The sequence below is a fragment of the Humulus lupulus genome, chromosome 9 (assembly GCF_963169125.1).
Source record: "Humulus lupulus chromosome 9, drHumLupu1.1, whole genome shotgun sequence".
In the NCBI taxonomy this organism is placed as follows: domain Eukaryota; kingdom Viridiplantae; phylum Streptophyta; class Magnoliopsida; order Rosales; family Cannabaceae; genus Humulus; species Humulus lupulus.
Genome location: NC_084801.1, coordinates 175,777,510 through 175,802,242, shown reverse-complemented (window position 1 = coordinate 175,802,242; position 24,733 = coordinate 175,777,510). Strand labels below are relative to the sequence as shown.

Here is a 24,733-nt window from a genome sequence, read left to right as displayed (position 1 = left end):
TTATTTAAGTTTATCTCCATCAAAATTGAACTATAAAAATAATTTTACATTAATTTATTTAAGTAAATCACATCAGACAAAATTGGTATAAAACAAAAAAATATGTGACATGCTGATCACATTATCACTATTTTGTAGTTTTCGTATGGTGAACAAGCCCATGTCCACTAATGTAGTCCGGCCCATTAATGGAAAGAAGCCCAGCCCAATCAGACCGCTTTATCAAACTTTCCAATCATTTTCTCCGACTGAAGATAAGCCACTGACTTTCCTGTGAAGACCTTGATTCTGCAAAGTCCTAAATCCCAATATAAGATTAAACCCTGATCCTAATTCCTAACCCTAATTTTGTTGTCTAAATCGGAGCTGCTCAATTGGTGACGTTGAGCATGGCGCTTCATGGATCTAGCTTCTGTTGCAAGGTGAGTTCTGCTTTTTCTAGCGCATTTTCGAGTGTGCTCGAAACCCATAACCAGCTTTCAAAATTAATCCCTTTCGGCTTATATGATCACGCTAGTTTGTGTAATTGTTCGTCAAACGATTTACCTACATTTTGTGTAGAAATCTGCCAATTTGGTAATGCTTATTACAATGCTGAAGTTAATTTTTTTTCTTGGCCTTTCAATTAAGTTGAGCAGTATCTATTTGTTGTGTGGATATAATCTTTAAGAAACTTTCCTTATTCGGAAATTTAGTTGAGCCTGTTTTACACCTTCTATAATTAGAAAGTTTGTTCATTTGTTGCATTATAAATATGGGTTGATCTGACATTCTTGTAAGATCACGTTGATAAGTTCTTAAGGTTGAAATAGTTTAGAGAGATTTGTAGCTTGTCAGCAGAGAGAAAAGTATTTGTGTGATCAAGAAAGTATAAAGTGGTTCTTGAAGGTGTTCTTGCAGAGTTTTGAAAAATTGTAGTCTCATGGTGTAAATCAGTCGAATATTAGTGATTGTTTTGGTGTTTCTGATAGTAAAAGATTCTCAAGAGGAAGACTAGACTTGGGCCTTGAACCGGAATAAGGATCTTGTATTGATTTGTCATCCGTTTTGGTTGTTTTGACAATTGTTGCTTCCTGTTCTGCCGTCTGTTTTGACAGTATTGTTTCTGTGCTAGTCTTGTTTGTTTGGAGTCTGTGTTGGTGATTTTCCAACATGTTTAAATTAGAATCACGCATGTTCTTGCTTGATCATTTGTTGAAATCGAATACGACATTGGTAAGTTATTCTGTTGAATTTGGAAGATGGGTTTTATTTTTCATTTCCAAACTTATAGCTTTTCATGCTGGATGAATGTGTGTGCGTGGATAAATATTAAATGGGGTTGCAGACTTTAAGTTTTTCTCAAACTCATATCGATTTGCAAGATACATGAACAAAACATGGTCCTTTATGCACTTTTCAATTGCAACTAGTGCTTATTTGGTTTTACTTTGACATTTATCTCTAGGGAAATGTCTTTTCTATGGAGCTTACTACTATGCCTCGTTTAGGCATTAAGAGTTTTAAGAAGCTTGCTCATCTTTCATCAACTTTTCCGAAGCAATCCAGTTATGCAGTTGCCGAGTATTCTAAAAGAAGGCAAAAATTCCAGCTTTTTCCTGGTTGTTGTCATCTCGATATGCGAAATGGAAGTTCCAGTAAGTCTTTTTGCTTGTCATTCTATACTTACGCGGTCTGTGTTTTTAGTAAGTTTTACCATAATGTTGATTGCATCACAAGTTCCTTGTGCATTTATTTCCCTGCATCTTTTTATAATAATATTCCAATTTTGAACACTTCTAATTCTATAATCTTCAGTGCAGCAATCTTGATTCAGAATTCACGTCTCCTTTCGTTGAGACCATGCCAAGTTAAAGGGGAGGATGTAGAAGGCAGCTCAAGTGGTGAGAGCCTCATACTTGACCTCGAAACTTTGGAGCGGGATCTGAATATTGCCATTGCTGAGGAGAACTATGCCAAAGCAGCAAGAATTAGGGACAGCCTCAAACTTCTCCAAGAGGACAGCAATACTGCCGTACTGGCTGCAAATGCTCGATTTTACGATGCATTCAGATGTGGCGATCTTGCTAGGATGCAAACCCTTTGGGCAAAAGGTGATGAGGTTTGTTGTGTGCACCCAGGTCCGAGGGGAATATCTGGTTATGATGATGTAATGACTAGTTGGGAATATGTATGGGCAAACTATGAATTTCCTCTGTTTATTGAGCTAAAAGATATTAAAGTTCATGTTAGAGGTGATATGGGATATGTCAACTGCGTGGAATTGGTTAAGACAAAAGGTAGCAGTTGGGGGGGACAGTTTGTGACAAACGTGTTCGAGAGGATTGATGGTCAATGGTTTATCTCTATTCACCATGCTTCACCTATTGACTTGTGAAGTTTGTAGTTTTCAATGCTTGCAGCAATGAGTTTCGGTACAATGTGCCATAGAGTAGAGATAAAGAACTCTTTCATTGTATTCTTTAGTCAAATTATGGTATGAAAAATATAAAGAACTCTTTGTGATCTTATTCTTGAGCCAAATTGGCCAAAAAATTTAATTGTCAAGTTCACCGTCACAATTGGGGTGATGATTGAGATTACACCCACACCCAAGGCATTCGAGAGCCCTGGAACTCTCCTCAAGAGCAAAGCTCCATCAAATTACATTCTCAATATCTCTATGTCCTCCCTACTGATCTAAGTAGTATATATATATAGCCTTCCCTCTAGTCCGGACATTTCTTTTATTCCTATTGCATATACAATAAACCACTTATATATACTATTTAATAATTAATTTCTTTTATTTCTCCTAGAATAAGGAAACCTAACCAGAGGGCCCTTATTCCTATCAGGTGATGCCTGTTTTCCCTTGTTGAAAGAAAAAGATGCAGAAGGTCCACCACTCCAACTCATTTTTCATACGCACGAAATGGAGATCAAATTTTACGAGTTGTATATAGTAGACGAGTTTATTTCCTTTACACAATACAACTGCTCTGCAGTACAACCAACTGACAATTACTATGGTCATACACAAAAGGTACTTTGGTTATAAGATATATTCCACAAACATCCCAACCATGTCCGTACATACAACGACCTTTGAGGTTGACCATGATACATGTACGACGTAGTTTATCCCACTCTAACATGCATTGGAAGACCGTTGACGACCCGACATGGCGAACAGGGCAATCTTTCTCGCAAAGAAACTAAACCCTCCCAACAGGAGAGAGTGGTGGTGTCGGAGCATATTTTGTTGGCAATGGCAATTTCACTTGGTATCCATTTTTATCACTCATATCTGACTGATCAAAGACCTTCGAAAGTTCAGGGACGGTAGTTACTGTTGACAGATCAGGCACTTTTTGACTGCACAAAACTGCTACACAAATGAAGAATGCCTGTAAGCGAGTGATTGATGTATTGTATTCAACTGAGTAGATTCCATCTTTGGAAGGCATCAAACTGAGAGTTGGACTATTTTGTTGTTGCCCTCCTCCCTGCATTTAGTGCAAAACCAACATATGAATAAACTAAACTATATTAAAAAGAGAGTTGGAATGTAGGCAAGTGCTTGGTTTAACAATAAAGCAGTACCTCTACATGTAGTTCAAGGCAATCTGAGAATAGACCCTTGGGAGAGTTTTTTTCATCAGAGAGAACTTGGAGTTTGCAACCAACATCCCAACCTCCACAATCACACGACCCACCAGATTTCCATCGATGAACCAGTGGTGATGGTTCTCCTTTGTTTGGCATGCTATGAACACCACCTGGCAGTATTACTGTAACATGGTTCAGGTGTTCATTTTCTCCTACTTTCAAAGAGGATTGGTTCTGAGGGGAACACTTATCACAGCCCTTCTCCATTGATTCTTTGTCAGTCTGATGTTCATGGCTAATATGTTTTCTGGAGACCTTGACGACAGCTGCAGCAAGCTCCCTATTTGGTATGAACTTAGGTGATCCTTGATCTACCTGTTTTCGTTCAACACCAAATAGAACAGACTCTCTCAACATGTACTCATCGTTGTCCGGTTCACTCGTACAAGAGAAATCAGATGTGGAAACCTTCATCTGACCAACAACATTGTAAACATATTTCATTTTACTTCCTTGGCTTATCCATCCACCACTTTTCTTCTTAATTTCATTAACCATATAAAATGTGAAGTTACTGCCTGAGTCATCCTTGCTAGATGTGCGATTTTTTATTGTTGCAGCAAGAATGTTGCTGTTGTTGTTGACCACAAACCTGAACAAAGGAATCCCATTATTGATTATCAGCTGCAAAAGAGCCTGAACCTGACATTCCTCAACCTTCTCATTTGGAAATGAGTAAACGGGCCCGCTAAAAGAACTAAAGCTCCCTTTTGGCAGTAAACCAGATTCAGAAGGATGGGGTGGATTTTCTTCTCTGTGCTTCAGTAATGGGTCTAGTAACCTTCTTAAAGGGCTGGACCTGGCTCTGTTATGACCTTTTACTTTATCTTTATTTGGATTATCCCCACAATCAGATGCATTAGCAGTCAACGGACCAGACTTGACAGTCACATGCTTAGAACTCAACTGTGGACTTGAAGCTGTTGAGCCTTCCTTAAAACTTAAGCTTCTTCCCATCCGACCTAAGCTGAAGCTAAATCGACGATGAGGAGATGGGTTTCTACTGTTGCTAGCCGTCAGCTCACTAGCTTCTTGATTTAAAGTTGCAATTGGATCCCGATCCAGAGCACTTGAATTTGTAGCCCTCACATCTGACTGATTCTTAGTTACATATTTATCCTTATAATGAAGATCTTCTGTCTTTTCTGGGCATGAGAGGGTGTGAGATACGGCAGATGAAAGCTCTGCACTGTAGTCACTAGTCATACCGTTTCGAATCCTGTCCGAGATGGTGTTTGTTTCAACAGAAGAAGCTAGTGGGCACGAGTGTGGAATATCAGGAAAAAGTTTTGAAGAGTTTATCTTGTTGGTAGAAACAGAATCTTCTGATAAACTATTCTTACTTAATCCAGTCAAATTTTGATCAAAAGACTTTCTACGCTGTGAGAGCTGGAATACTTCTCGATATCCTTTTTGGGGTGACTCTTTAGGTAGCAGAAGAACAATACTATTTCCTTTCTCAGAAACACGCTGATTAACTTTATCAGTATCAACCTGTTGCAGACCCTGTGCCCTGATTTTGGTTCCCAAACTGCCAGAACTCTTACTTTCCTTGGACTTAGCTGAGACATCATAACTTCCCAATTTAGTTGACATAGCTTCAATTTCTGAAACAGATTTCTTATCTGTATTTGTTCTCAAGCTATCTGATTCGTGTGACAAATCAATGGTCTTCTTAGATCTACCCTCCCAGGAGCTTAAACTTTCCTTGGGATGGTGTGAGGTCCCAAAACTTTTATATTTGCCTGACCCTCGTCCAATGTCTGGTGTGTTCTTCCAGTCTTCATCTTTTATCTTCTCTCTTTCAACCATTGCACTTGAGTGATGTCTTTCAAATGACTTAAAGCTTTGTGAAACATTTTTCCGCGCAGCAATGGTGTTCTTTGATGAAGTTTCAAGGTCCTGGAAGCGTGCAGTATTCCGGACAAGGATTTTGACATCTTGAGACGGGCCATCCTCATGAGACGAGACAAGACTAGAACAAAGTGAAGGATGTTGCTCGGAGAGTCTCTCGGCATGAACTAAGCTAGAAGACCTAGATGATCCAATGTTCCTTTTCTGTGTCAAATAACTGCTACTGCATGATGTACTAGTACTGCCTTTTTCTAAGACATTACTATTTCCATGCTTCCATTGTTCTAGCCGAGTCCAATCAAGAACTCCAACATTCAAAACCTTTTCTGGGTAGTTTTCTCCCTTCTCAACACGCTGGAGATAAACTGGCAAGTTCGACATATGCTTGACAAGCTCACCATCTCCAACTAACTTCCCCTTGTTCCTTTGGCTATACTGACTCCCGGAAGATTTTGCTGTATCTCTTGCTAATTCCCAACGCATATTACTGCGTGTTGAATCAACATGATTTTTTGCTTTCAACCTGCCTTCAGACTTTGGAATTCTATTTAAAGGGGGTAAGAACACCCTCTCCTGCGCTGGCTTTGTAATATTCGGAAGTTTAGAACTGCTTTTCAGCTCAATGCTAACTCCCATATCAGCAACGGGATCTAAAAGAGTATCAGCTGAGTTGAAACTAGATTGTACCGTAGCTTTAATCCTTCACGAGCACATATTAGCTCCCAGGGCATTGTGAGACAAGAATTCTCGCTGAAAGTTTTGCGACCCTGAATTTGAAAAGAAGATTCACACAGGTAAGTGTCTCCACAGCAATCGAAAACATATCAAATCAAATCGTTTCGAAAAAAATCAACAACCGAACAATTGTTGCAAGATCAATGCACCATTACCATTTCATTGATGATAGGATCCACTATTGTTTCAAGTGAATTAGAGAAGGAAAAAATAATAAAAGAAGGGAAAAATATTTATCCAAGTATCCTAATAATGCTCGCATTGTTCTAAAGAATAATAATAATAAAAAAATCCAATGGGATATATTTCACATTTCCATTGACCACCCAAGATTTGGAACTTAATTATGCATAAGAATCAAGTTCAAAATCTTCTCAAAAGCTTAGATCTAAGCTAATTTAATTACCATCGAAACATCATAGAAAAGAAGAATAAAAAACTTTAATAGTTTCTAATCAACAAAACTCTCACATTTCACAAGCAAAAAATTGCTTCACCATCTTCTTCCCTTCACTGAAACTTTCAACCGAAGTAACGACACAAAATCATTTTCCTCTTTTTTTAATTTTTTTTTACAGCAATCCAAACAAATGACTACCCCAAGAAGAAAATGCAGCAGTAGCCAAGAATCACATCAAAATATTAGAATTCGTACCTTATCAACCGATACAGATCCGAAACGTATCAACTCCCCCAAAATGATTTGATTTCTTAGTAAAGAAAACAAGCAAAATTAAAAATCCACTCGAAACCAACGTAGATTATAAGCAAAGAAAAGAATTGTCGCTCTTCCAAGAAAGAGAAAAAGAAACACTTCGTCTGAGCCAAAGATCAGAGTGGCTGTGAGTAGTGGACTCCTCGTCGTCTTCTCCTGGATTTTCCCTCTAGCGCGCGAAAATTTTCTCACACTTTCTCAGGACCCGGAAAATCAGCAACCATGGAAAAAAAAAAAAAAAACTAGTTTTCCTTTCTGACACTGACAGAGAGAGAGAAAGAGTTAAAGTGAGTGTAGTTTTTGTTATTAAGTGGCATTTGATTGATTTGATCGGACGGTCCAGATGTAAAGATGAAGAAGAAGCATAAGGCTATCGAGTAGGGGGAGGTGGCAATGTGGGCCCGAGTGGGCCTAGATTCTTTCATCGTCACGAATCCCGGGGGACAAAAAAATGGGGCCCACAGGCCGCTTAACGTTACGTCAGCTAGGTGTTATGATTGGGCCTGGCGTGGGAAATGGGCCCCTGGGAATGGGACTCTAGGTTTCTAGAGGGAGTTCTTTTTCCTTTTTTCCTTTTCTGCGTTGTTCAATTTTAATTTATTTATTTGTTTTGGATTAAAGCTGTATAATGTGGACTTGTCCTTTTTTATAATCTCACAGATATTTCATCGATAAATGTGTCTAAATAGCATAGCAGCCTCATTAGAAATGTCATCGATGAGGTCCAATTGTATCTTGCCACGTGTCAAGGACTAAGTACCCAAGATTGTTTTAATGTGTTTTTTTTAGCCAAAATTTGATTAAGACACATATCCTTAAGTCCTTTTAACGTGACAAAAATCAATATATAAATAGTGATCTTTAGTAGTAGTAGGAGGTAGTAGCTAGAAAGAAATATTAAGAAGTCAAAGTAACCATAGTAGAAAAGTCCTTGGGTAGGGTTCAGTTTACCTTTTCTCTTTTGTTTGTTTGTTACATGTGTGAATATTGACTACTGAGTACTGACAATGCCAGAATAGCAATTGTTTTGGTAATTTTATTCCATTGCCACATTCGTTATTGGGTAAAATAAGACTTGGTCTCAATCTTCACAACTTTGATCCTCTCCCATTTCTAGTTTGTAGCAATTATATCACCAATATTTACTTATAAGTTCGTACCCGAAATTATATTTTATTAAAAAAAATTCTAATTTATAAGAATAAAATAGGAATTTAACAAAAATAAATAAATATAACACCCATTTTTAAAATATATTCTTAATTAGTTAATTATTATCAAATATATTATTTTGGTAATTAATTTAAATATCCTCTTGAAATATTAAAAAATAATAATTTTTTTTTACATATTTATAATTTTGTGAGATTTTTTTTTACAATTTATAAAGAGTTTAAATAGAAATGTGTGTAATAAGAAAAAATAATGTTATAGATAGAAACACCCTGAATAAATTTAATGCTTCTAAAATTTAAAGTATGTAATTTAAGAAAAAATAATATACTAATTAATATATAGATGATATTAAATATTTTAGAAGTATAATAGAAAATAAAATTTTGATATTTGATAAGAATATTTATGTCAATTTACCAAAATAATATATTTGATAATAATTAATTAATTAATTTGGTTAAAAAAATAGGTGCTACATTATTTTTTTGTTAAAAATCTCACTTTATCCTTATAAATTAGGTTTTATATAATAAAATATAACATTGGAGATCTTTACTAGCCAAAATATAAAAGTTAGGGAATTAAGTGATACAACCAAGTACTATTTACCATTTGTTATTCCATATAAAATATGGAAGAATAAAATGTTGGAAAAATTACAATGGAAGGAGACACTATCACAAATAAATAAAAACAACAACACAAAAGAAAAAAAAAGAGAGAGAGATTTACAACACAAAATCCTAATACAAATAAACAAACACAAAGAAGGAAGAAGAAAAATATTTGAAGAACAGGTACCAAGTATTTTTTCCAAAAGAAACTATTTCTATCTTTACAATAGCTTGTTTGGTATCTCTCAATGAAACGTTTATTGGAATTAATCAAGCATAATACAACAACAATCCTATTTATTACAAGAACGTTTTTAGGGTGTTTATGGACATAGCAAGGGAATTTGAGAGTTACTAGAGCAATTGGCTACGTTCAATGTTACAAAACTATTCCAAAAAGGAAGTTGTTACATGTTTTTTTTGTTTTGTTTGAATCGTTAGTTAGAGTAGTAGTTAGGAATTAGTATAGTTTTTTTAAGTTGTAGGGTTTGAACCACGTTCCTCTAATTTTCAGGAGAAGTCATTCCACTATCTGGGCTAAACTCATCTGGATGAAGTTGTTATATGTTGCCTGCTATAAAATACTAATAATGTGTTTGATATAGTGTAAAGTAAATGTTGGAATAGGAATTTAAAACACTTTACATGTTTGGTTTAAATTTTTAAAGGGTAAAATTAATAATTTTTGTGGCCCCACATGTATTTTAAGAGTAAAGTGAATTATTTTATACACTTGAGTTTAATATTAACTCTATCCTAAGTCCTTCTACAATTTCTAATGTCAACCAATTACTCAAAACAGACACTCCCTAAGTGACTTGTCCTCTGTATCATTGTCCAACTCACTCTTTTTAACACTTTGAAATATTAAAATTTTAAATCTTATAAATTAAAACTCTATCATTTATATACTTTATAAATGATATATTTAGGTAACTCAAAATTATAAACACCATAAATTACAAATCTTATTACAAATTTGAAAACAAGTAACTTAAGTTACAAATCTTGTAACCTTAAGCTACCCGATTTATGACTCCTCAAGATAAGTTACAAAAATATTTGTAACCGCCTCAAACTCTTTTATTTGATTTTATTCAATTAAAACATTGTATTATCTTAAATAATATAACATCAAAACCGAAAAGTTCATTAAAAAAAAAACAAAACAAAACAAAAGACTCACACACCATATATCAAACTTTACATAATCACTTACAGCAACACAGCACCGTGAGAAAAATCCATTATCACTATTTTCATCTATTTGTCGTTAGACTCGCAATTTTGTACACGACAATGCTATTTGAAAACTATATAAAATAAACAAATTTAGACAATTTATTTAATATTTGTAAGGTATTTGCAGCATAAATATCCAATATTTTACACATATCACAAATAAATATCTAATTTTTTATTTTTACCACAAAAATATCAAATGTTCAATATATATTGAAGATAAATACTTAATTTTTTTTTGCGGCAAAAATAACAAAAGTTGCTAAAATATTGCTTTTATCAGTACCTCATCTGTTGTAGTTGTTGACTGTTGACTCACCAGATATATATCACTCCGTAATTTGGATATTTTTGTCATCAAAATATGAATTTTTTAAATTTAAATTAATTTAAACTGTCTTTTTAATTCATTTTTTAATTTAAAATATATTTTTTTAAATATTATGAAATTGACTGATGACAGAGAGACAAAGTCTGTTTAGTCAACATGTTTAACAACTCTAACAGATGAGGTATCTACAGAAGCAATGTTTTAGCAACTATAAATATTTTTGTTGCAAAAAAAAAAATTATGTATTTATCTTTAACATATATTAAATATTGAATAATTTTACTATAAAAATAAAAATTAAGTATTTAAGTGTAATAAATATGAAACATTAAGTATTTACGACTCAAATATATCAATTTTGAATAGACATGCATAATGCCAATAAAAAACCGACAGTTAAATCAAGCTCTTTAATTCAAAATGCATACATATAATAAATTTATTAGCATCTTAATATTTTATTGATTTTTTAATCAAATATAATTATATGTTGATACATTTTCTTATTTAATTTTTGCATGATCGTTTCAATAAAATTCGAGGGAATGTAATGATACTACTATTAATCAATTACCTTAAATATATCATGATTAGATATAAAATATAATTATTTTACATATTTATTAGACAAGTTAGTTGTATCCAATCAGTGGGGTAGGGCAAATTCGATGAGTTGTCCAACCCATCTACTTAATTTTTGTTTTTTTGAATACCATCTAATTAAAAATTGGGTTGCTATTTTGCAACCAGTAACTTGTCCAAAGTTTAAAAATTAAATTACTCTAAACCACAGATAGACCCAAAGGAAATTGTCATAAAGCCAAAATATAATTTTGAAGAAAGTTAAGAAATAATATGTACACTATAAAAAAAATTTCCCCATAATTTGATGGAGCCTTCCTTACTGTTCATCTAGGTCCGTCCTTGCTCTAATCCAATTGGTTGGGTTAATAAGCTAATTAAGTGAGCCCGATCTAGTCAATTTTTTCTTTACTTTTCGTTTAAAGAATATAATAAATCACTAAAAATAATATATATACTTTAAAAAATATATAGTTTAGGCATTTTTTATTTAACGATTGAATGTTAATATATTATTTTTTTAATATAAAAAATATGCATAAAACTTTTTTAAGAAAGTAAGAAAACTATTTATTTAGTCAGATTAGGCTGGTTGGAAGGCAGTTACATTCAACATTACTATTGCAAGACGTAAATTTTGTGTTAAATATAGCACAAAAAATGAGTTGATATTATATTTGACATAATATTTATAATTGTCTTTCAATGCACAATATGTAAATTAATGTAAAAAAATTAATAATTCGTTTAATATTTACGAGAGCATACACAAATTATTATTTTTTACTATCCAAATTATGTACTCTAAGAAATTTGTCATTAAAAAAATAATATATGATTGGTTATTAATTGTCAACTACTTAATTATAATAATTCGTGGTAATATAGTAAATAAAGAAGTAATATTTATTGATGTGTCGAATTTTGACACAACTTATAGCATGTACTAAATTTAACACACTTTTTAGAATACCATTAGAGTTATACTTTTTGTAAAATGTGTTAAATATATCATTGCACTAACTATATTTTAAATGGTTGGGTTGGAAATACAACTCAAGTTATTTTTGTTCAGGTTTTTTTGGGTTAGTTAGAGTATTTTCAATGGAGTGTCAACTTAATGATCCGGTGCTCAAATATAACATATTTTACTAAAAAGTTACTCTAATAGTGTGCCAAAAGTTGTGATAAATTTGGAACAAAAAATATAACATGCCGTATATTTTAAACAACATTAATTAATTACTTTTATGTCATTTTTAATATTTTATTATTACTTTTTTTTTTGAAATAAAAAAATATTTTATTATTACTTTTAGTACAACATTAAATGTAAATAAAAACTTTTTATATAATTAAATTTTTAGATAATGATAAAATAAAAGGAATATTATTATTTTTTTTTGAAACAATTTCAATAAATATTAAATAAGTATTAATAAAAGATCCATATTTGCATCAACTTTTACCATCATGCATTAGAATGCACGCATGTAAAAGTTATACCACATATATAAATTATTTACTTTTTGTACTAAATATAACACAATATTTGAATATTCTATGAAAAATAATCTTGGGTTGGAAAAACATTTGAAGCTAAGTATCGTTTATAAATTTCACTTTATCACGTTTATTAATTTCCGGCGTTTCAATTAAAGTGTTACTGAACATAATACACTAACAATAACAATAAATATGATTTAAAATTAAGGTTAAAATGTAATCTTACGCTTTTTTCTATATACTATAATCTATTCCTGAAAAAAAAATATATAATACAATAACATAAAGAACATAAATTGCAATCTTAATTTGTTGGACAGAGATATGAGGACTATGATAAAATATGTAACAAGTTTGATAAAAAAACACATATACGCGTATTGTGAGTTACGCTTAATTTATGATACTTTACTTCATGCGTATTTTTATAATAAGTAACCTTTTTTTATGCTTAACGCATTGATAATGGTAAGTATGATTAAAGCAAGCACCCATGGCACTTGGCACATAGACTTTCACAAAAGTATATAAACCACATACTCTTTAGTTATCATGGATCTTTTTTTTTTTTTGGTCTCTAATTTTACAACAAATAGACTATTCATAAAGGACAAAAAGGTAGTGGATGAGGATAATTCATGGAATTGATAGGAGAGAATTGATGGAGAGCAATTGTGATTGTGATGAGGATTGGGATTGTGATTTAGAAGAAACAAACAGAGAAGTCATCATCAAATTGGATTCAATTTCAACTATCAAGTCTATTTAAGGACTGACTTGCAAAAATACCAAAAACTCAAGGACCCACTTGCGCAAATAGTCTACAATGACACATTTTGGGTGTATTTTTGTCATAATTCGAACAAAATAAGGGTAAAAAAAGGTGTATATTAAAGAAAGAAATAAAACCCTAAGGCAAGTAACAAAGTAACAAAGTAATAAAAACTTTTACACTAGTTCAACTGATTTGGTATGAAGGAATATTGCTCTAATTTTCTTTTTGTCTTTCTGAATTCTTTTCCTTAACCCTTGTCTCATTCCAATCTTGGCAGCTATATATATCTATATATATATGCATATGCATTCATTTTATGCTTCTCTTTAAATATAAAAGTGTTTTATGGGCAATATTCTTTTCCCACTTTGGTTGCAAATAATGTCCTTATCTTATTTGGGCATGCAATAAAAATGGATTTTGTGTCCACACCACTTTGCAAAAAGAGGAAAGAGCATGTCACCAAAATTATTATAATTGTAGGAAAGAGTCTAAAGGCTTTAAAAGCTTTCTTCCAACTCCAATTCCAATCTTTGCATTAAAGCATGAATGGACCAAATGTACTTGCCTTCAATTTGTGGTTGTTATTATTTGGTCCATGTTCTTCTATGATAATGTGTGTGGTAGTTTTACCTATTCTGTTGTCGTTTTTTTAATCTATTGTCGTTTCTGTTGCCTTTTCCCCATGTTTCCATTCTATTGCTTTATTTTCTTATTGTTCTCCTTTATCATATCTAGGACACCCCCTCTCTTTTATTGTTCCTTTTTGTAGTATTTTTAAGAAGAAATTTACCACTTTTACTGTTTTTTTAATAAATATTTACTATAACAAATTTTAGTGGACCTAACTTTAGTCTTAATCAAACTAAGCATATACTTGGTATATATATTGGAAGTTTATTTCTAGTCTATCTCAAAAAAAAAGTTTTTTTTGTATTCAAACTAAATATATATTTGTTATATGTAATATATTGATTATATGTTACGTATATCTTTGGTCTTACATATATTTTTTAAGAGAAGGATTTTGTTTTTTGAATTAAAAGCGTTAAATTTAGAGTAGTTTTGGTTTTGGAAAAAATATTTATATATACAAATATATTATTTTTTAGGTTCAGCCCAGCCCAATATGGCCTACAATGAATAATGCTATGGGCCTTCATTTGGGCCTATTCATCAGTTATGGGGCGGCCCACAACATTGCAGGAATACTACATAGTTGCTATACTACTTGCAAAATATAACAATTTAGCAAACTGAGTTAATATGTATATCAAACTAAGTTAAATTTTTCTGTGACCATCAAATCCATGACATTGAAAAATAAATATTTAACTGAAAGTAACATTACACACAAGTACAACAACAAATATTAACATTCATTATATAAACTTGTTTTGAGATACATGACAAAAACTCGCAAACTTATGATAAAATATAAATAAAAAATGAAAAATATTACAAAACATTAATATTTATTTAGAGTTACGTGAATATAATTGGATGAAAAAAAGAACACATTTATATAGTATTCATGGGTGTCCTACGAGCTTATTATTAATTAGCCAGTGATCTCAACGGACTTGAACTCCGGCTTCTTCTCCGGCAACCTGAAGCGGCGGAGGAACTTGCCTCACTACAAAAAAAAAAAAAATAAAGACTTTTAGCTACAAATTTTTTAGCTACCAAATATTATTGGTAGCAATTAGTTATATTTTGCTACTAAATTATGGTAGCCAAATAATTTAGTTGCTAATTCTAAAATAATAAGACTAATTACCAAGATTATTAGTAGCTAATTTATTATTTTAGCTACCAATTTTCTTTTGGTAGCTAAATCTATTTTTGCCTAAATATATAATTGAAAACTTTATGTATTATTTGCTACTATTTTATTTTGGTAGCAAAAAAAAAACATTTAGCTACTAATATTTTGGTAGCCATAAATAAAATTTCAATCATTTTATTTTGCAAAATTTAGCTACTAATTATTTTATAGCAAAAATATTATTTCAACCAACCAATAATACATATATTTACTCATAAAATTATTAATTTATATACGTATAAAATAAATGATATTATTAATATGTATAAAATAAAATAATATTCAATATATATTAATATTAATATAAATATATATATCCTAATACAACTATCTATTATTTCTCTCTCTCTAACATAGATATATATTTATATATATCACCTTACATACACAATGAGATAGTGATCTTTCTTTACTTTGGAGCAAAAGAATCACGCTAGTTCTCTCTCTTATATATAATTTATCTGCGTGCAACATATCTCCTCTCCCTCTTTCTCTCGTATACTTATATGGGATACTTTAGTTATTTGATTTTATCATTAATATTTTGTTCTTTCTCATTTTTCTCTTTTATAGATTTTGTAGAGATTGAAGATTAGAAGACATTAATTGTTCTACACTTAAGAGCAAATCCTATACCATTTACCATTTTGTAATTTTTTATTGAGTAATAATATGTGTACCTGACAGTTTAGCCTAACCAATCACATTTATTAAAATTGAGACTCACTGTTTTAAAAAACAGTGACACGTCACTATGTGTAATGTTTGGGTACATATTTTAAGTGCACAGATCATTACTTTTTTTATTAGTCAAGCTATCTTAGTTTGCATATTGAATGTATATAAATTTGTATACAATAAATATTTATCTTAAATTTATATTTAATGTTAATATTTTTCATGATATTTTATTATTTATATATTAAAATAATTAACCAATTACAATGGATTTGTTGCAAAAATAAGAAAAGTATAATATATAATAGATTTTACCAAATAAAAGACTTTCCCATTTGCTAGTCAACATTATTATATTAACTTAAAATATCTTGCATTCATAATTTGCCCGTATTGTGGTAGAAAAAAAAAATATACAAAGCAAAAGACTTATTTTGTTACTAAATATAATACTTTTTGCTACTAAAAAATTAGTAGTAAATAAAGAGCATTTTGCTACCAAAATTTTTGGTGGCAAAAATTTTTAAACTACGGGGTATTATTAGCTACCAATTTTTTAGTAACAAAGATACTCATTTTTTTAAGTGTCGGCCTCTATCGAAGCGGCAGAGGGACTAAAATGCAAATTTCAGAAGATATATAGATTGAGATTTTTCACTAAGATAGTATAAAAATTACCCGACCAAAAAAAGAAAAGATAGTATAAAAATTATGAGTGTGTATAAGTATTTATATGTATATGTCTATGCATGAACGAGTTTGAAATATTTCTGGGTTCTTCTTAGACCTTCCATGTTTAGTATTCATATTGGTCTAGATGGTTCATGTATTTACAAGATTAATTACCATATTTGTAATGTTCCACCATAGTTTCAGTTTCGAATTTTTAATTTAAGAATTAAGAGGAGACTTCTCTCTTTGTCTACTTTTTTTTTTCTTTCCCTTTTAAATAAAATTAATTTTCATGATTATTATATGTCAATGGATGGAAATTATTGTTGCCTGTAATTTGTAAATCAAATTTGACAGTTGACACCATTCAATGAATCTTTATTAGCACTATTATTTTAATATGAATCTAATAAAATGATTAGATATTTATTTATTAATTCCACATAAATTAACATACCAAAATTTGAGAGACTGAATTAATTTCAGTTTTTTTTGGATGGTATATATTTATCCAGCCGTACGTACCATGTATTGTTATTCCATAACAGCTCTTTTTTTTTTCCTTGCTTATTTTTATCTATTTCTACTCGGAAATAGGTTAAGTTTTTCAGACTCATTCAACATTGTTTCTGGGTTTGTTTTACTTATACAGTTTCACATGTAATACTACTCTCTCAACACCTCTCTGCTTTGGTGAATTTGGCTTATAAACTCTCTCTTAAAGGTCAGTTTTCTAAACTCCTAACATATATATTTACACTACTAATATATAGCAATGGCTTCTCTCTTTTTCTTTTTTCTTTTTTTTTTTCAAATAGTTTTGGAGATTTTATATTTTTGCTTAATGAGGTTTATTAAAAAAAGGGTTCTTGAACTCAAATCTTATATATTTATATGGTTTTTGAATCGACAGACGATCGACGACAATAATCTTAAAAATATAATACATAAAATTTTAATTCCATTGCTTGGTGAGTATGTGATTTATGGGACGTTTTCTATAGTTTTTTTTTTAAGAATGAAAAGGAATTGAAGTCCATGTTATAACATCGTTTCTTTTTTTCTTTTCTCTAATTTTTTTTCCTTATATAAAAAGAAATTAATTCCCATTATTAGGTATTAATACGTTTTTCCATTAAAGTGTAATTTGTAAATCAAGATATATATTGACTCCATTGAATGAATTTTTATTAGGTAATATAAAACAAAAAAACCCTGGAATTATCCCATGATATATATATATATAAATTTATATAGTTAGACACCTAAAGAAAAGAAAACACTGATGCAAGTCTCTCTCTCTAATCTACATCCAAAGCCAAGGTATGTATATGTTTTTGAGATTCAAATATCGAATGCTTTTTTTTTTCGTTTCTTATAATATTCGTCATGAAAATATACAATATCAATATTTATATGTATATAAATATATATTTTGTAGGGTATTTGGCATATTATTACTATGGAAGAAGAAGGTGACAATCTTTATACAAAAGATGGGACACTTGACATTTTCAAAAAGCCAGCTAATAAGAAGAAGACTGGAAGTTGGAGAGCATGCAACTTTATTCTAGGTAATATTTTTTTGGGCATTTTACATAACACTATACAAGATTATTATGATAATTATTACAATAAAATCGTAATGTATTATAACGTAGTGAGAAATTGACCAAAATCTGACATAGAATCTCAATTAAATGGTTCCTGTAAAATAAATGAGAACGTACACATTTAAGTTCTCACATTACTCAGGTATATATATATCTCCATTAAATCTGAAATTCACATTTTTTAATATATATATATATACATGTATTCAGGTACCCAAATATTGTTTTTGTTGGCCATTGTTCACTGAAAAGTATCTCACATGAACATGTTCTTCTTTATTATATATATGAATATATAGTCCTTATGCTATAAATAATTATTATGATGTTGATCTCACAATTATATATATAGTATAAAATAAGTTGTATGTATATGTTGATTCACGGTAGAAGCTTTTTTTTTAATTATTATTTTGAAGTATTGATTATTACTTAATGTGTTTTATATTATTTTGATATTTCTTAGTTGGTATTGATATGTTTTCTGAATGGATACCTTTTATTACTTATTTTTGGAAGAATTTTTTTTCCTACTTGTTAGTATAGAAACATAACATTAATTAATTGGTCAATTTTTTTTTATGGATATTGGATACTATTTAGTATTTAATTATTTTTCAATTAGTTTTTATTATATACTACTAATTCTATTAATTGGTTTGTGAAGCATAACATTGGCTTCTTGTCCACTTTGTGCAATTTCTTTTGATATTTTGTAGTGTTTTCAATATATTATTTCTGTAATTCTACTAATTCGTATTCAAAATTAGTCCCACAAATGGAAAACAAATAATATTTAAATAAAAAAAATTATATGTATACTATATATATATATATATATATATATATAGTATCCATCACAACGACACAAACCAACTTATGATAACAACGCTACCTTTAGTTCAGCTGAATTTTTTGTTTGATCATTGTCATTATCAATACTTGAATATATATAATTATAAATTAAAATCAATAAAAAATAAAATAATGAAAATTATTCATTCAAGTGCATCTGATCTCACACATTTGGACAGATCAAACTTCAAAATATGACTTCTCATGTATAAAAATATTTAAAAAGAAATAAAAGACAATAAAATGAAAAATATAGTATAAACCAACAAAATCACAAACTACTAAATAGTACCAAAACTAACTAAATTACAAAAATACTCAAAAGTATAATTAAACTAACAAAAAGGCAAAATGAATCTCATATACGAAGAATAGATCTATACTAGTAACTATTATTATTATTATTATTATTATGAAATACTAAATAGTATCCAAAGTAATAACAGTTTATGTATACGAATATACATCATACTAAGGGCAACAATATACCACAAACACTTTTAATTTAGGAATGCAATAAAGCTTTGGTATAAAAATGCTATCACATGAAGAAGACAAAAGGAAATCTCTTGTTCTGACCATATAATGAAAAATAGATATGCAATCCCTAAGTCATGTCATATTCCTAATTAAATTAATAACGATAATTGGAAAATTCAAAATATATAAAAATGCAATCCTATATTTTTTACTGTTAGTTATTGATGAATATATAAATGAATATCCGGTATTATAAATATAGTATTACAAAAAGTAAGGTATAAATGAAAGAGTTGAAATCATAAGTTATTACTATAATAATTTTCAAAAACTAGCACTAGGATGTAAATTTTCCTATTTTTTTCTCGTAAGTTTTCATAATAAAGGTACGTATATATTTTGAAAATTAATCTCTTTCCAAAATATACTTACTCGAATTGTCATATTTATGTAGAAAACAAATGAGGAATTCTTGTTCCAGTGTTTGGAGATTTACAGATCATGGGAGAAAAAATTGATAATAAAATTGGGGGAAAACTTATAAAGAAAAGTGGGATTTTACTTTTCCCATTTTTTGGTGAGGAAAACTGGAAAAATTACTCAGTGGAATTTGCAAATTGACATACTAATTACTTGAAATAGGAATATACAAATTATAATAACTATTACTAGCTAGGCATGTGAATACTCCTGTTCCTTATTTTTATAGTTTATTTTTTATATAAGGGTCTCCTCACTTCGAGGCCTGAGATCCTTCAAATGTGACAAAAAAAATTACTATAATTTTGAGGGATAAATTTGTAAATTTGCTTTTCTTGTTTGGAGAATTGTATCAACAATGAAGGGTATTGTATTCAATAGTTGTCTTTTTTTCTTTTTCTTTTTATCATGTATTTTCATAAGAAAAGATGACCACTTCCAGGAAAAAAATAATTAAAAAAAGATATTAACAACATAATTATAATAATGTAATATCAACCCCTATAAAAAGTAACATATTCATTAAAAATAATAATTCACTTTTCTTATATGTGTTCTCCATCCTACCAATAGTTAAAATAGTAAGTCACAATAATTATATATAATTATTGTCCATTTTATAATTGTATTATGTATATGATTTGTAACTGATGATGATGGGCCTAAAGTATATTTTTTTTAAATACGAAGTAATTTGTGCTCATTTAACTAGTTATCCAGCCCCCATCTCTTAAATTTGCTAAATTAATTGTATTTTATTTTAATTCTCTGCATATAGAAAAAAACTTAAGAACCATAGAATAAGTTCTATTAATACACGATGCGCGATGAAAAACACCAGATCATCATCTTATATTTAAAAAGTATCTCTAACAACTTGTAATTTCTTGTAAAAGTTTAATTATTTGATAATTACATGAACATCTATTAATTACATTTTTAATAATAATAATAATTTCTATCGTCTTTCTTTAGATGTTTTGTTACTGTTTATAAGGAAATAATATAGATTCATAATAATATTAGACTTCTTAAACATAGTTATTAATATTTTATTAAACTTGACTGATTAATAAAATTATTGTGCTATATATAATGACTATAAATTTAAATATATATCGATAACCTTATGTTTCAAATTGGAGGAAAATAAAGATTGTGTTAGTTAAGAACAACACTTTAATTTATGTTAAATTTTATTAGTATTAAGAAAGAAAGAAAGAAAAAATATTATTGTAGCACATTCAAGGCATATATATATGCGTGTGATTCCTTGCATATATACATGCCTTACCACTAGTGCATGTATATATGCGTGTGATTCTTTGTATAGATAATAATTTTTTTTTTCATTTTCTTGTGAGAAGGTATGAATATATATATTCTTTATAAAGTCTTATCTAATTTAATTTGTTATTTATATTTATGTATATATATTTAGAGAGAGAGAGAGAGAGAAAAGTGGACCACAGTAGCAAGTAATATTTTTTTTAAATGTGGAAATTACACTACATATGATTTTTTTGCCACTTAATTTTTTCATTATGGGAGTTTGCATTTGTTATTGTTTCTCTATGTTTTTTATTTTTATTTTGGAAAGTTTTGTATATGATTTTATGAGAAAATCTGAAATTTATTCGATAAAAAAGTATGTCCTTTTTAATTTAAGTTTAGAAAAGTTAGGAATATATGGTTAAATCATATTTTTATATATTAACTATTAAAAATTCATATTTTTAAAATGTTTCCTTAAGAAATTATCTTGCTTATCAATTGATTTTATGCAGGCCACTATATTAAAGCTTTTCAATAAATTATTAAAAAAAAAGCACATCATTCCAAACAAATCAATTAGTTATCTGTAAAAAAAAAAAGTTCACGCCTGTATAATTATCATACATAGCATTTAAATTTTTGACTTTGACTCAAATTAGGTAGGGAGATTTCCCACTCATATTGTAGTGAGAGAGATATAATTTGCCTAAAATAAAATTTGTATTTTGTATCTAAATAATAAAAAAAATACTTTTTTAAAAAGTTGTGCCAACCAACACAACTAGAAGTAAAAATTTTGTCATCTGGCGCTTATTTCGTTTTTATTGCTTTTCTTTTTTTAATAAAATGAAACAAACAATTATAATTCTATATTTAGAACTACTGTAAATAATTAGTAAAAAAGTTTATTTTTTATATATAGTTTGACAAAAGCCCTAGCGTCAAGAAACCTCACTGTTAGCCATACAAATGTTCTTTTTAATATGGATTAATATATATAAAAAATATAGTCGTTAACCTTGATATGTGGAAAGAACTAATAATTAGTCAAGTTAATATATTATTACGAATAATTGTTTAGATCATATGCATGATTACGTACTATATAGATTCCAAACCGTTAATAATAAAACTGAGTTTAATGGTCAAATTATATAAATATAGATTAGTGTTTTTTTTAAATACATATATTTTCTTTCCTTCTAATTTTATACACGAACCAAACAGAAGAAATATTTTGATAAGGGATTCATTTTCTTTCCACATCTTTTTCTTTCCTTAGCTTACCTTTTTTCTTTTTTTAGCCTTTTCTTTTCCTACCAAAAATCCAACCTCCCAAACAGGCCCTAAAATTGTTGAGAATTGTCATATAAAATTAAATTTGCAGGGAATCAGTGTATGGAAAGGCTAGCATATTATGGGATGAGCTCAAGTTTGATGAACTACTTAGAGACATCGCTAAACCAAGGGAATGTGAGTGCAGCCAATAATATCACAAATTGGAATGGAACCAGCAATCTCACGCCCTTGCTTGGTGCCTTTTTAGCTGATACCTACTTTGGAAAATACTGGACTATTGCTGCCTTCTCAATCGTTAATGTCCTTGTAATAATAATTAAGTTCTCCGCGGCCACCACATTTAATCAATCTTTTTCTCTTTTGGTATTTCAACATTATTTAGTAGATTATTATTTGTTAATTTCACTTTTGTTTTTAATTGCAGGGCATGACACTGTTAACAATGTCTGCTTCAATCAGTGCCCTAAAACCCCCATGCGACCCCAACACCGGTTACTGCCACCCAACTCCGGCACAAACCACTGTATGCTTTGTTGCTCTGTACATGGTGGCACTTGGTTCTGGGGCTACCAGGCCCTGCGTCGCATCGTTTGGGGCTGATCAATTCGACAAAACCGATCAAATGGAGAGGAGGAACCAAAATTCTTTCTTCAATTGGTTCTACGTGGCACGCAACTTTGGAATGCTGTTTGGTACTTCTTTATTGGTATGGGTTCAAATGAACATCGGGCAGAGTTGGGAATTTGGATTCCCAGCCTTGGCCATGGCTATTGGGGTTGGATTTTTCTTGCTGGGTAGTCGGAAATATCGTCTTCTGGAATCCCAAGGAGGCTTTCCTACGAAGATTTTTCAGGTTATTTTTGCATCTTTTCGAAAACTCAGTGTTAGGGTTCCTTCTGATAATTCTCTTCTATATGAGACTAATGAGGATGATCATGATGAAGATTCATTGTTGGAGGATCTTCTTGTGAAAGTAACGTTCAAGCTCGAACATACTGATGAGTTAAGGTAAATAAGAAATCTAAGTTTTGACTAAAATGCATTCATGCATGCCACATATATGCTTATTTTTCAAAGAAAAATGATGATTATTGCAGGTTCTTCGATAAGGCAGCTATTGAAATCCCAAGCGACCGGAGCCTAAATGGGCAAAGAAACCCATGGACACTGTGCACAGTTACTCAAGTGGAGGAGCTGAAATCCATCATCAGGCTTCTTCCAATATGGGGATGTGGAATGGTCTTCGCCATAGTGGTTAGCCAAATGAGTGCCATGTTCATTCTACAAGGCAATAAGATGGACCCTCACATGACCTCAAACTTCAAAGTTCCATTGGCATCGTCTCTCGCCTTCTTCAACGCCCTTGGTGTCATAGTTGGAACTCTAATATACGATCGACTCGTTGTCCCTTGCGTCAAAAGATTCACCGGTTGCGAACAAGGCTTCACCCATCTTCAACGCATAGGCGTTGGCATTGCCATCTCTGTCTTTGCCATGGCCAGTGCTGGGGTTCTAGAGGTTTTTCGGTTGAAAATTGTCAAGGACAAGGACTGCTATGAAGTCGAGTATGTTCCCATTTCGATTTTCTGGCAAGTTCCTCAGTATTCTCTTATTGGGTTTGCTGAGGTTTTCACTTTCATTGGGGAATATGCGTTTTTCTATGATGAGGCTCCTCATTCCATGAGGAGTTTTTGTTCTGCTCTTTTCTTGACAACCAGTGCAGGAGGCAATTTCTTGAGTACTTTACTTGTGTCCACTGTGACAAAAATTACCACAAGAAATGGAAAGCTAGGTTGGATTCCGGATAACTTGAATAGAGGTCATCTTGATTATTTTTTCTGGCTGTTAGCCATTATTAGTCTTCTCAACTTCATTTCTTATCTCTGGATTGCCAAACGATATACTTATAAGAAGATCATAGGGCAATGTGATTGATGATCACAAAGATCATAGGGCAATGTGATTGATGATCACAAAGATCATAGGGCAATGTGATTGATGATCACAATAGTATTTGGGGGTTATTCTTTTAGATATATATATTCATGGATTTGTAAATTGAACATGATACATTATTATCACAATAAAGATATTATTTTAATTTTTATACTTTGTCTTTAGTATGGTATTAATGTTGTGGTATGTTTGTATTGTTGCTAGCTATATATTGAGAATATATATATACATATTGTTATTCGCTCATGTATGGGAAAATAACTCGAAGGACTAGTGTATACTCTTATTATTATTATTTCTCGGAGGGTATTTGTTAAAAATATTAAAGATAAACGAGAGATGTATAGTTTTGGAGAGTAAAAACAAATCCGACCTTGCCTTATCCTTATTAAATATATGGAGTCTTGATTATGCAG

The 24,733-nt window shown here is 30.4% G+C and overlaps 3 protein-coding genes across 3 annotated transcripts; 2 read left to right on the top strand and 1 right to left on the bottom strand.

The window, feature by feature from the left end:
* Positions 1-244: 244 nt before the first annotated feature.
* LOC133801237 (uncharacterized) lies at positions 245-2,517 on the top strand. The gene is made up of 3 exons (XM_062239410.1): positions 245-422; positions 1,448-1,637; positions 1,803-2,517. Exons 1-3 carry the CDS (start codon positions 390-392, stop codon positions 2,375-2,377), a joined length of 798 nt encoding a protein of 265 aa, XP_062095394.1. The 5' UTR covers positions 245-389; the 3' UTR covers positions 2,378-2,517.
* A 398-nt stretch (positions 2,518-2,915) lies between these two features.
* On the bottom strand, positions 2,916-7,213 carry LOC133801236 (uncharacterized). Its single transcript, XM_062239408.1, has 3 exons — positions 6,896-7,213; positions 3,586-6,272; positions 2,916-3,488 (listed from the first exon to the last, which is right to left on the bottom strand). Exons 2-3 carry the CDS (start codon positions 6,139-6,141, stop codon positions 3,198-3,200), a joined length of 2,847 nt encoding a protein of 948 aa, XP_062095392.1. The 5' UTR covers positions 6,142-6,272; positions 6,896-7,213; the 3' UTR covers positions 2,916-3,197.
* A 10,608-nt stretch (positions 7,214-17,821) lies between these two features.
* Positions 17,822-24,296, top strand: LOC133800343 (protein NRT1/ PTR FAMILY 8.1-like). Its single transcript, XM_062238301.1, has 4 exons — positions 17,822-17,933; positions 22,450-22,667; positions 22,786-23,369; positions 23,459-24,296. The coding sequence occupies exons 1-4, from the start codon at positions 17,822-17,824 to the stop codon at positions 24,294-24,296; spliced, it is 1,752 nt and encodes a 583-aa protein (XP_062094285.1).
* Positions 24,297-24,733: the final 437 nt, after the last annotated feature.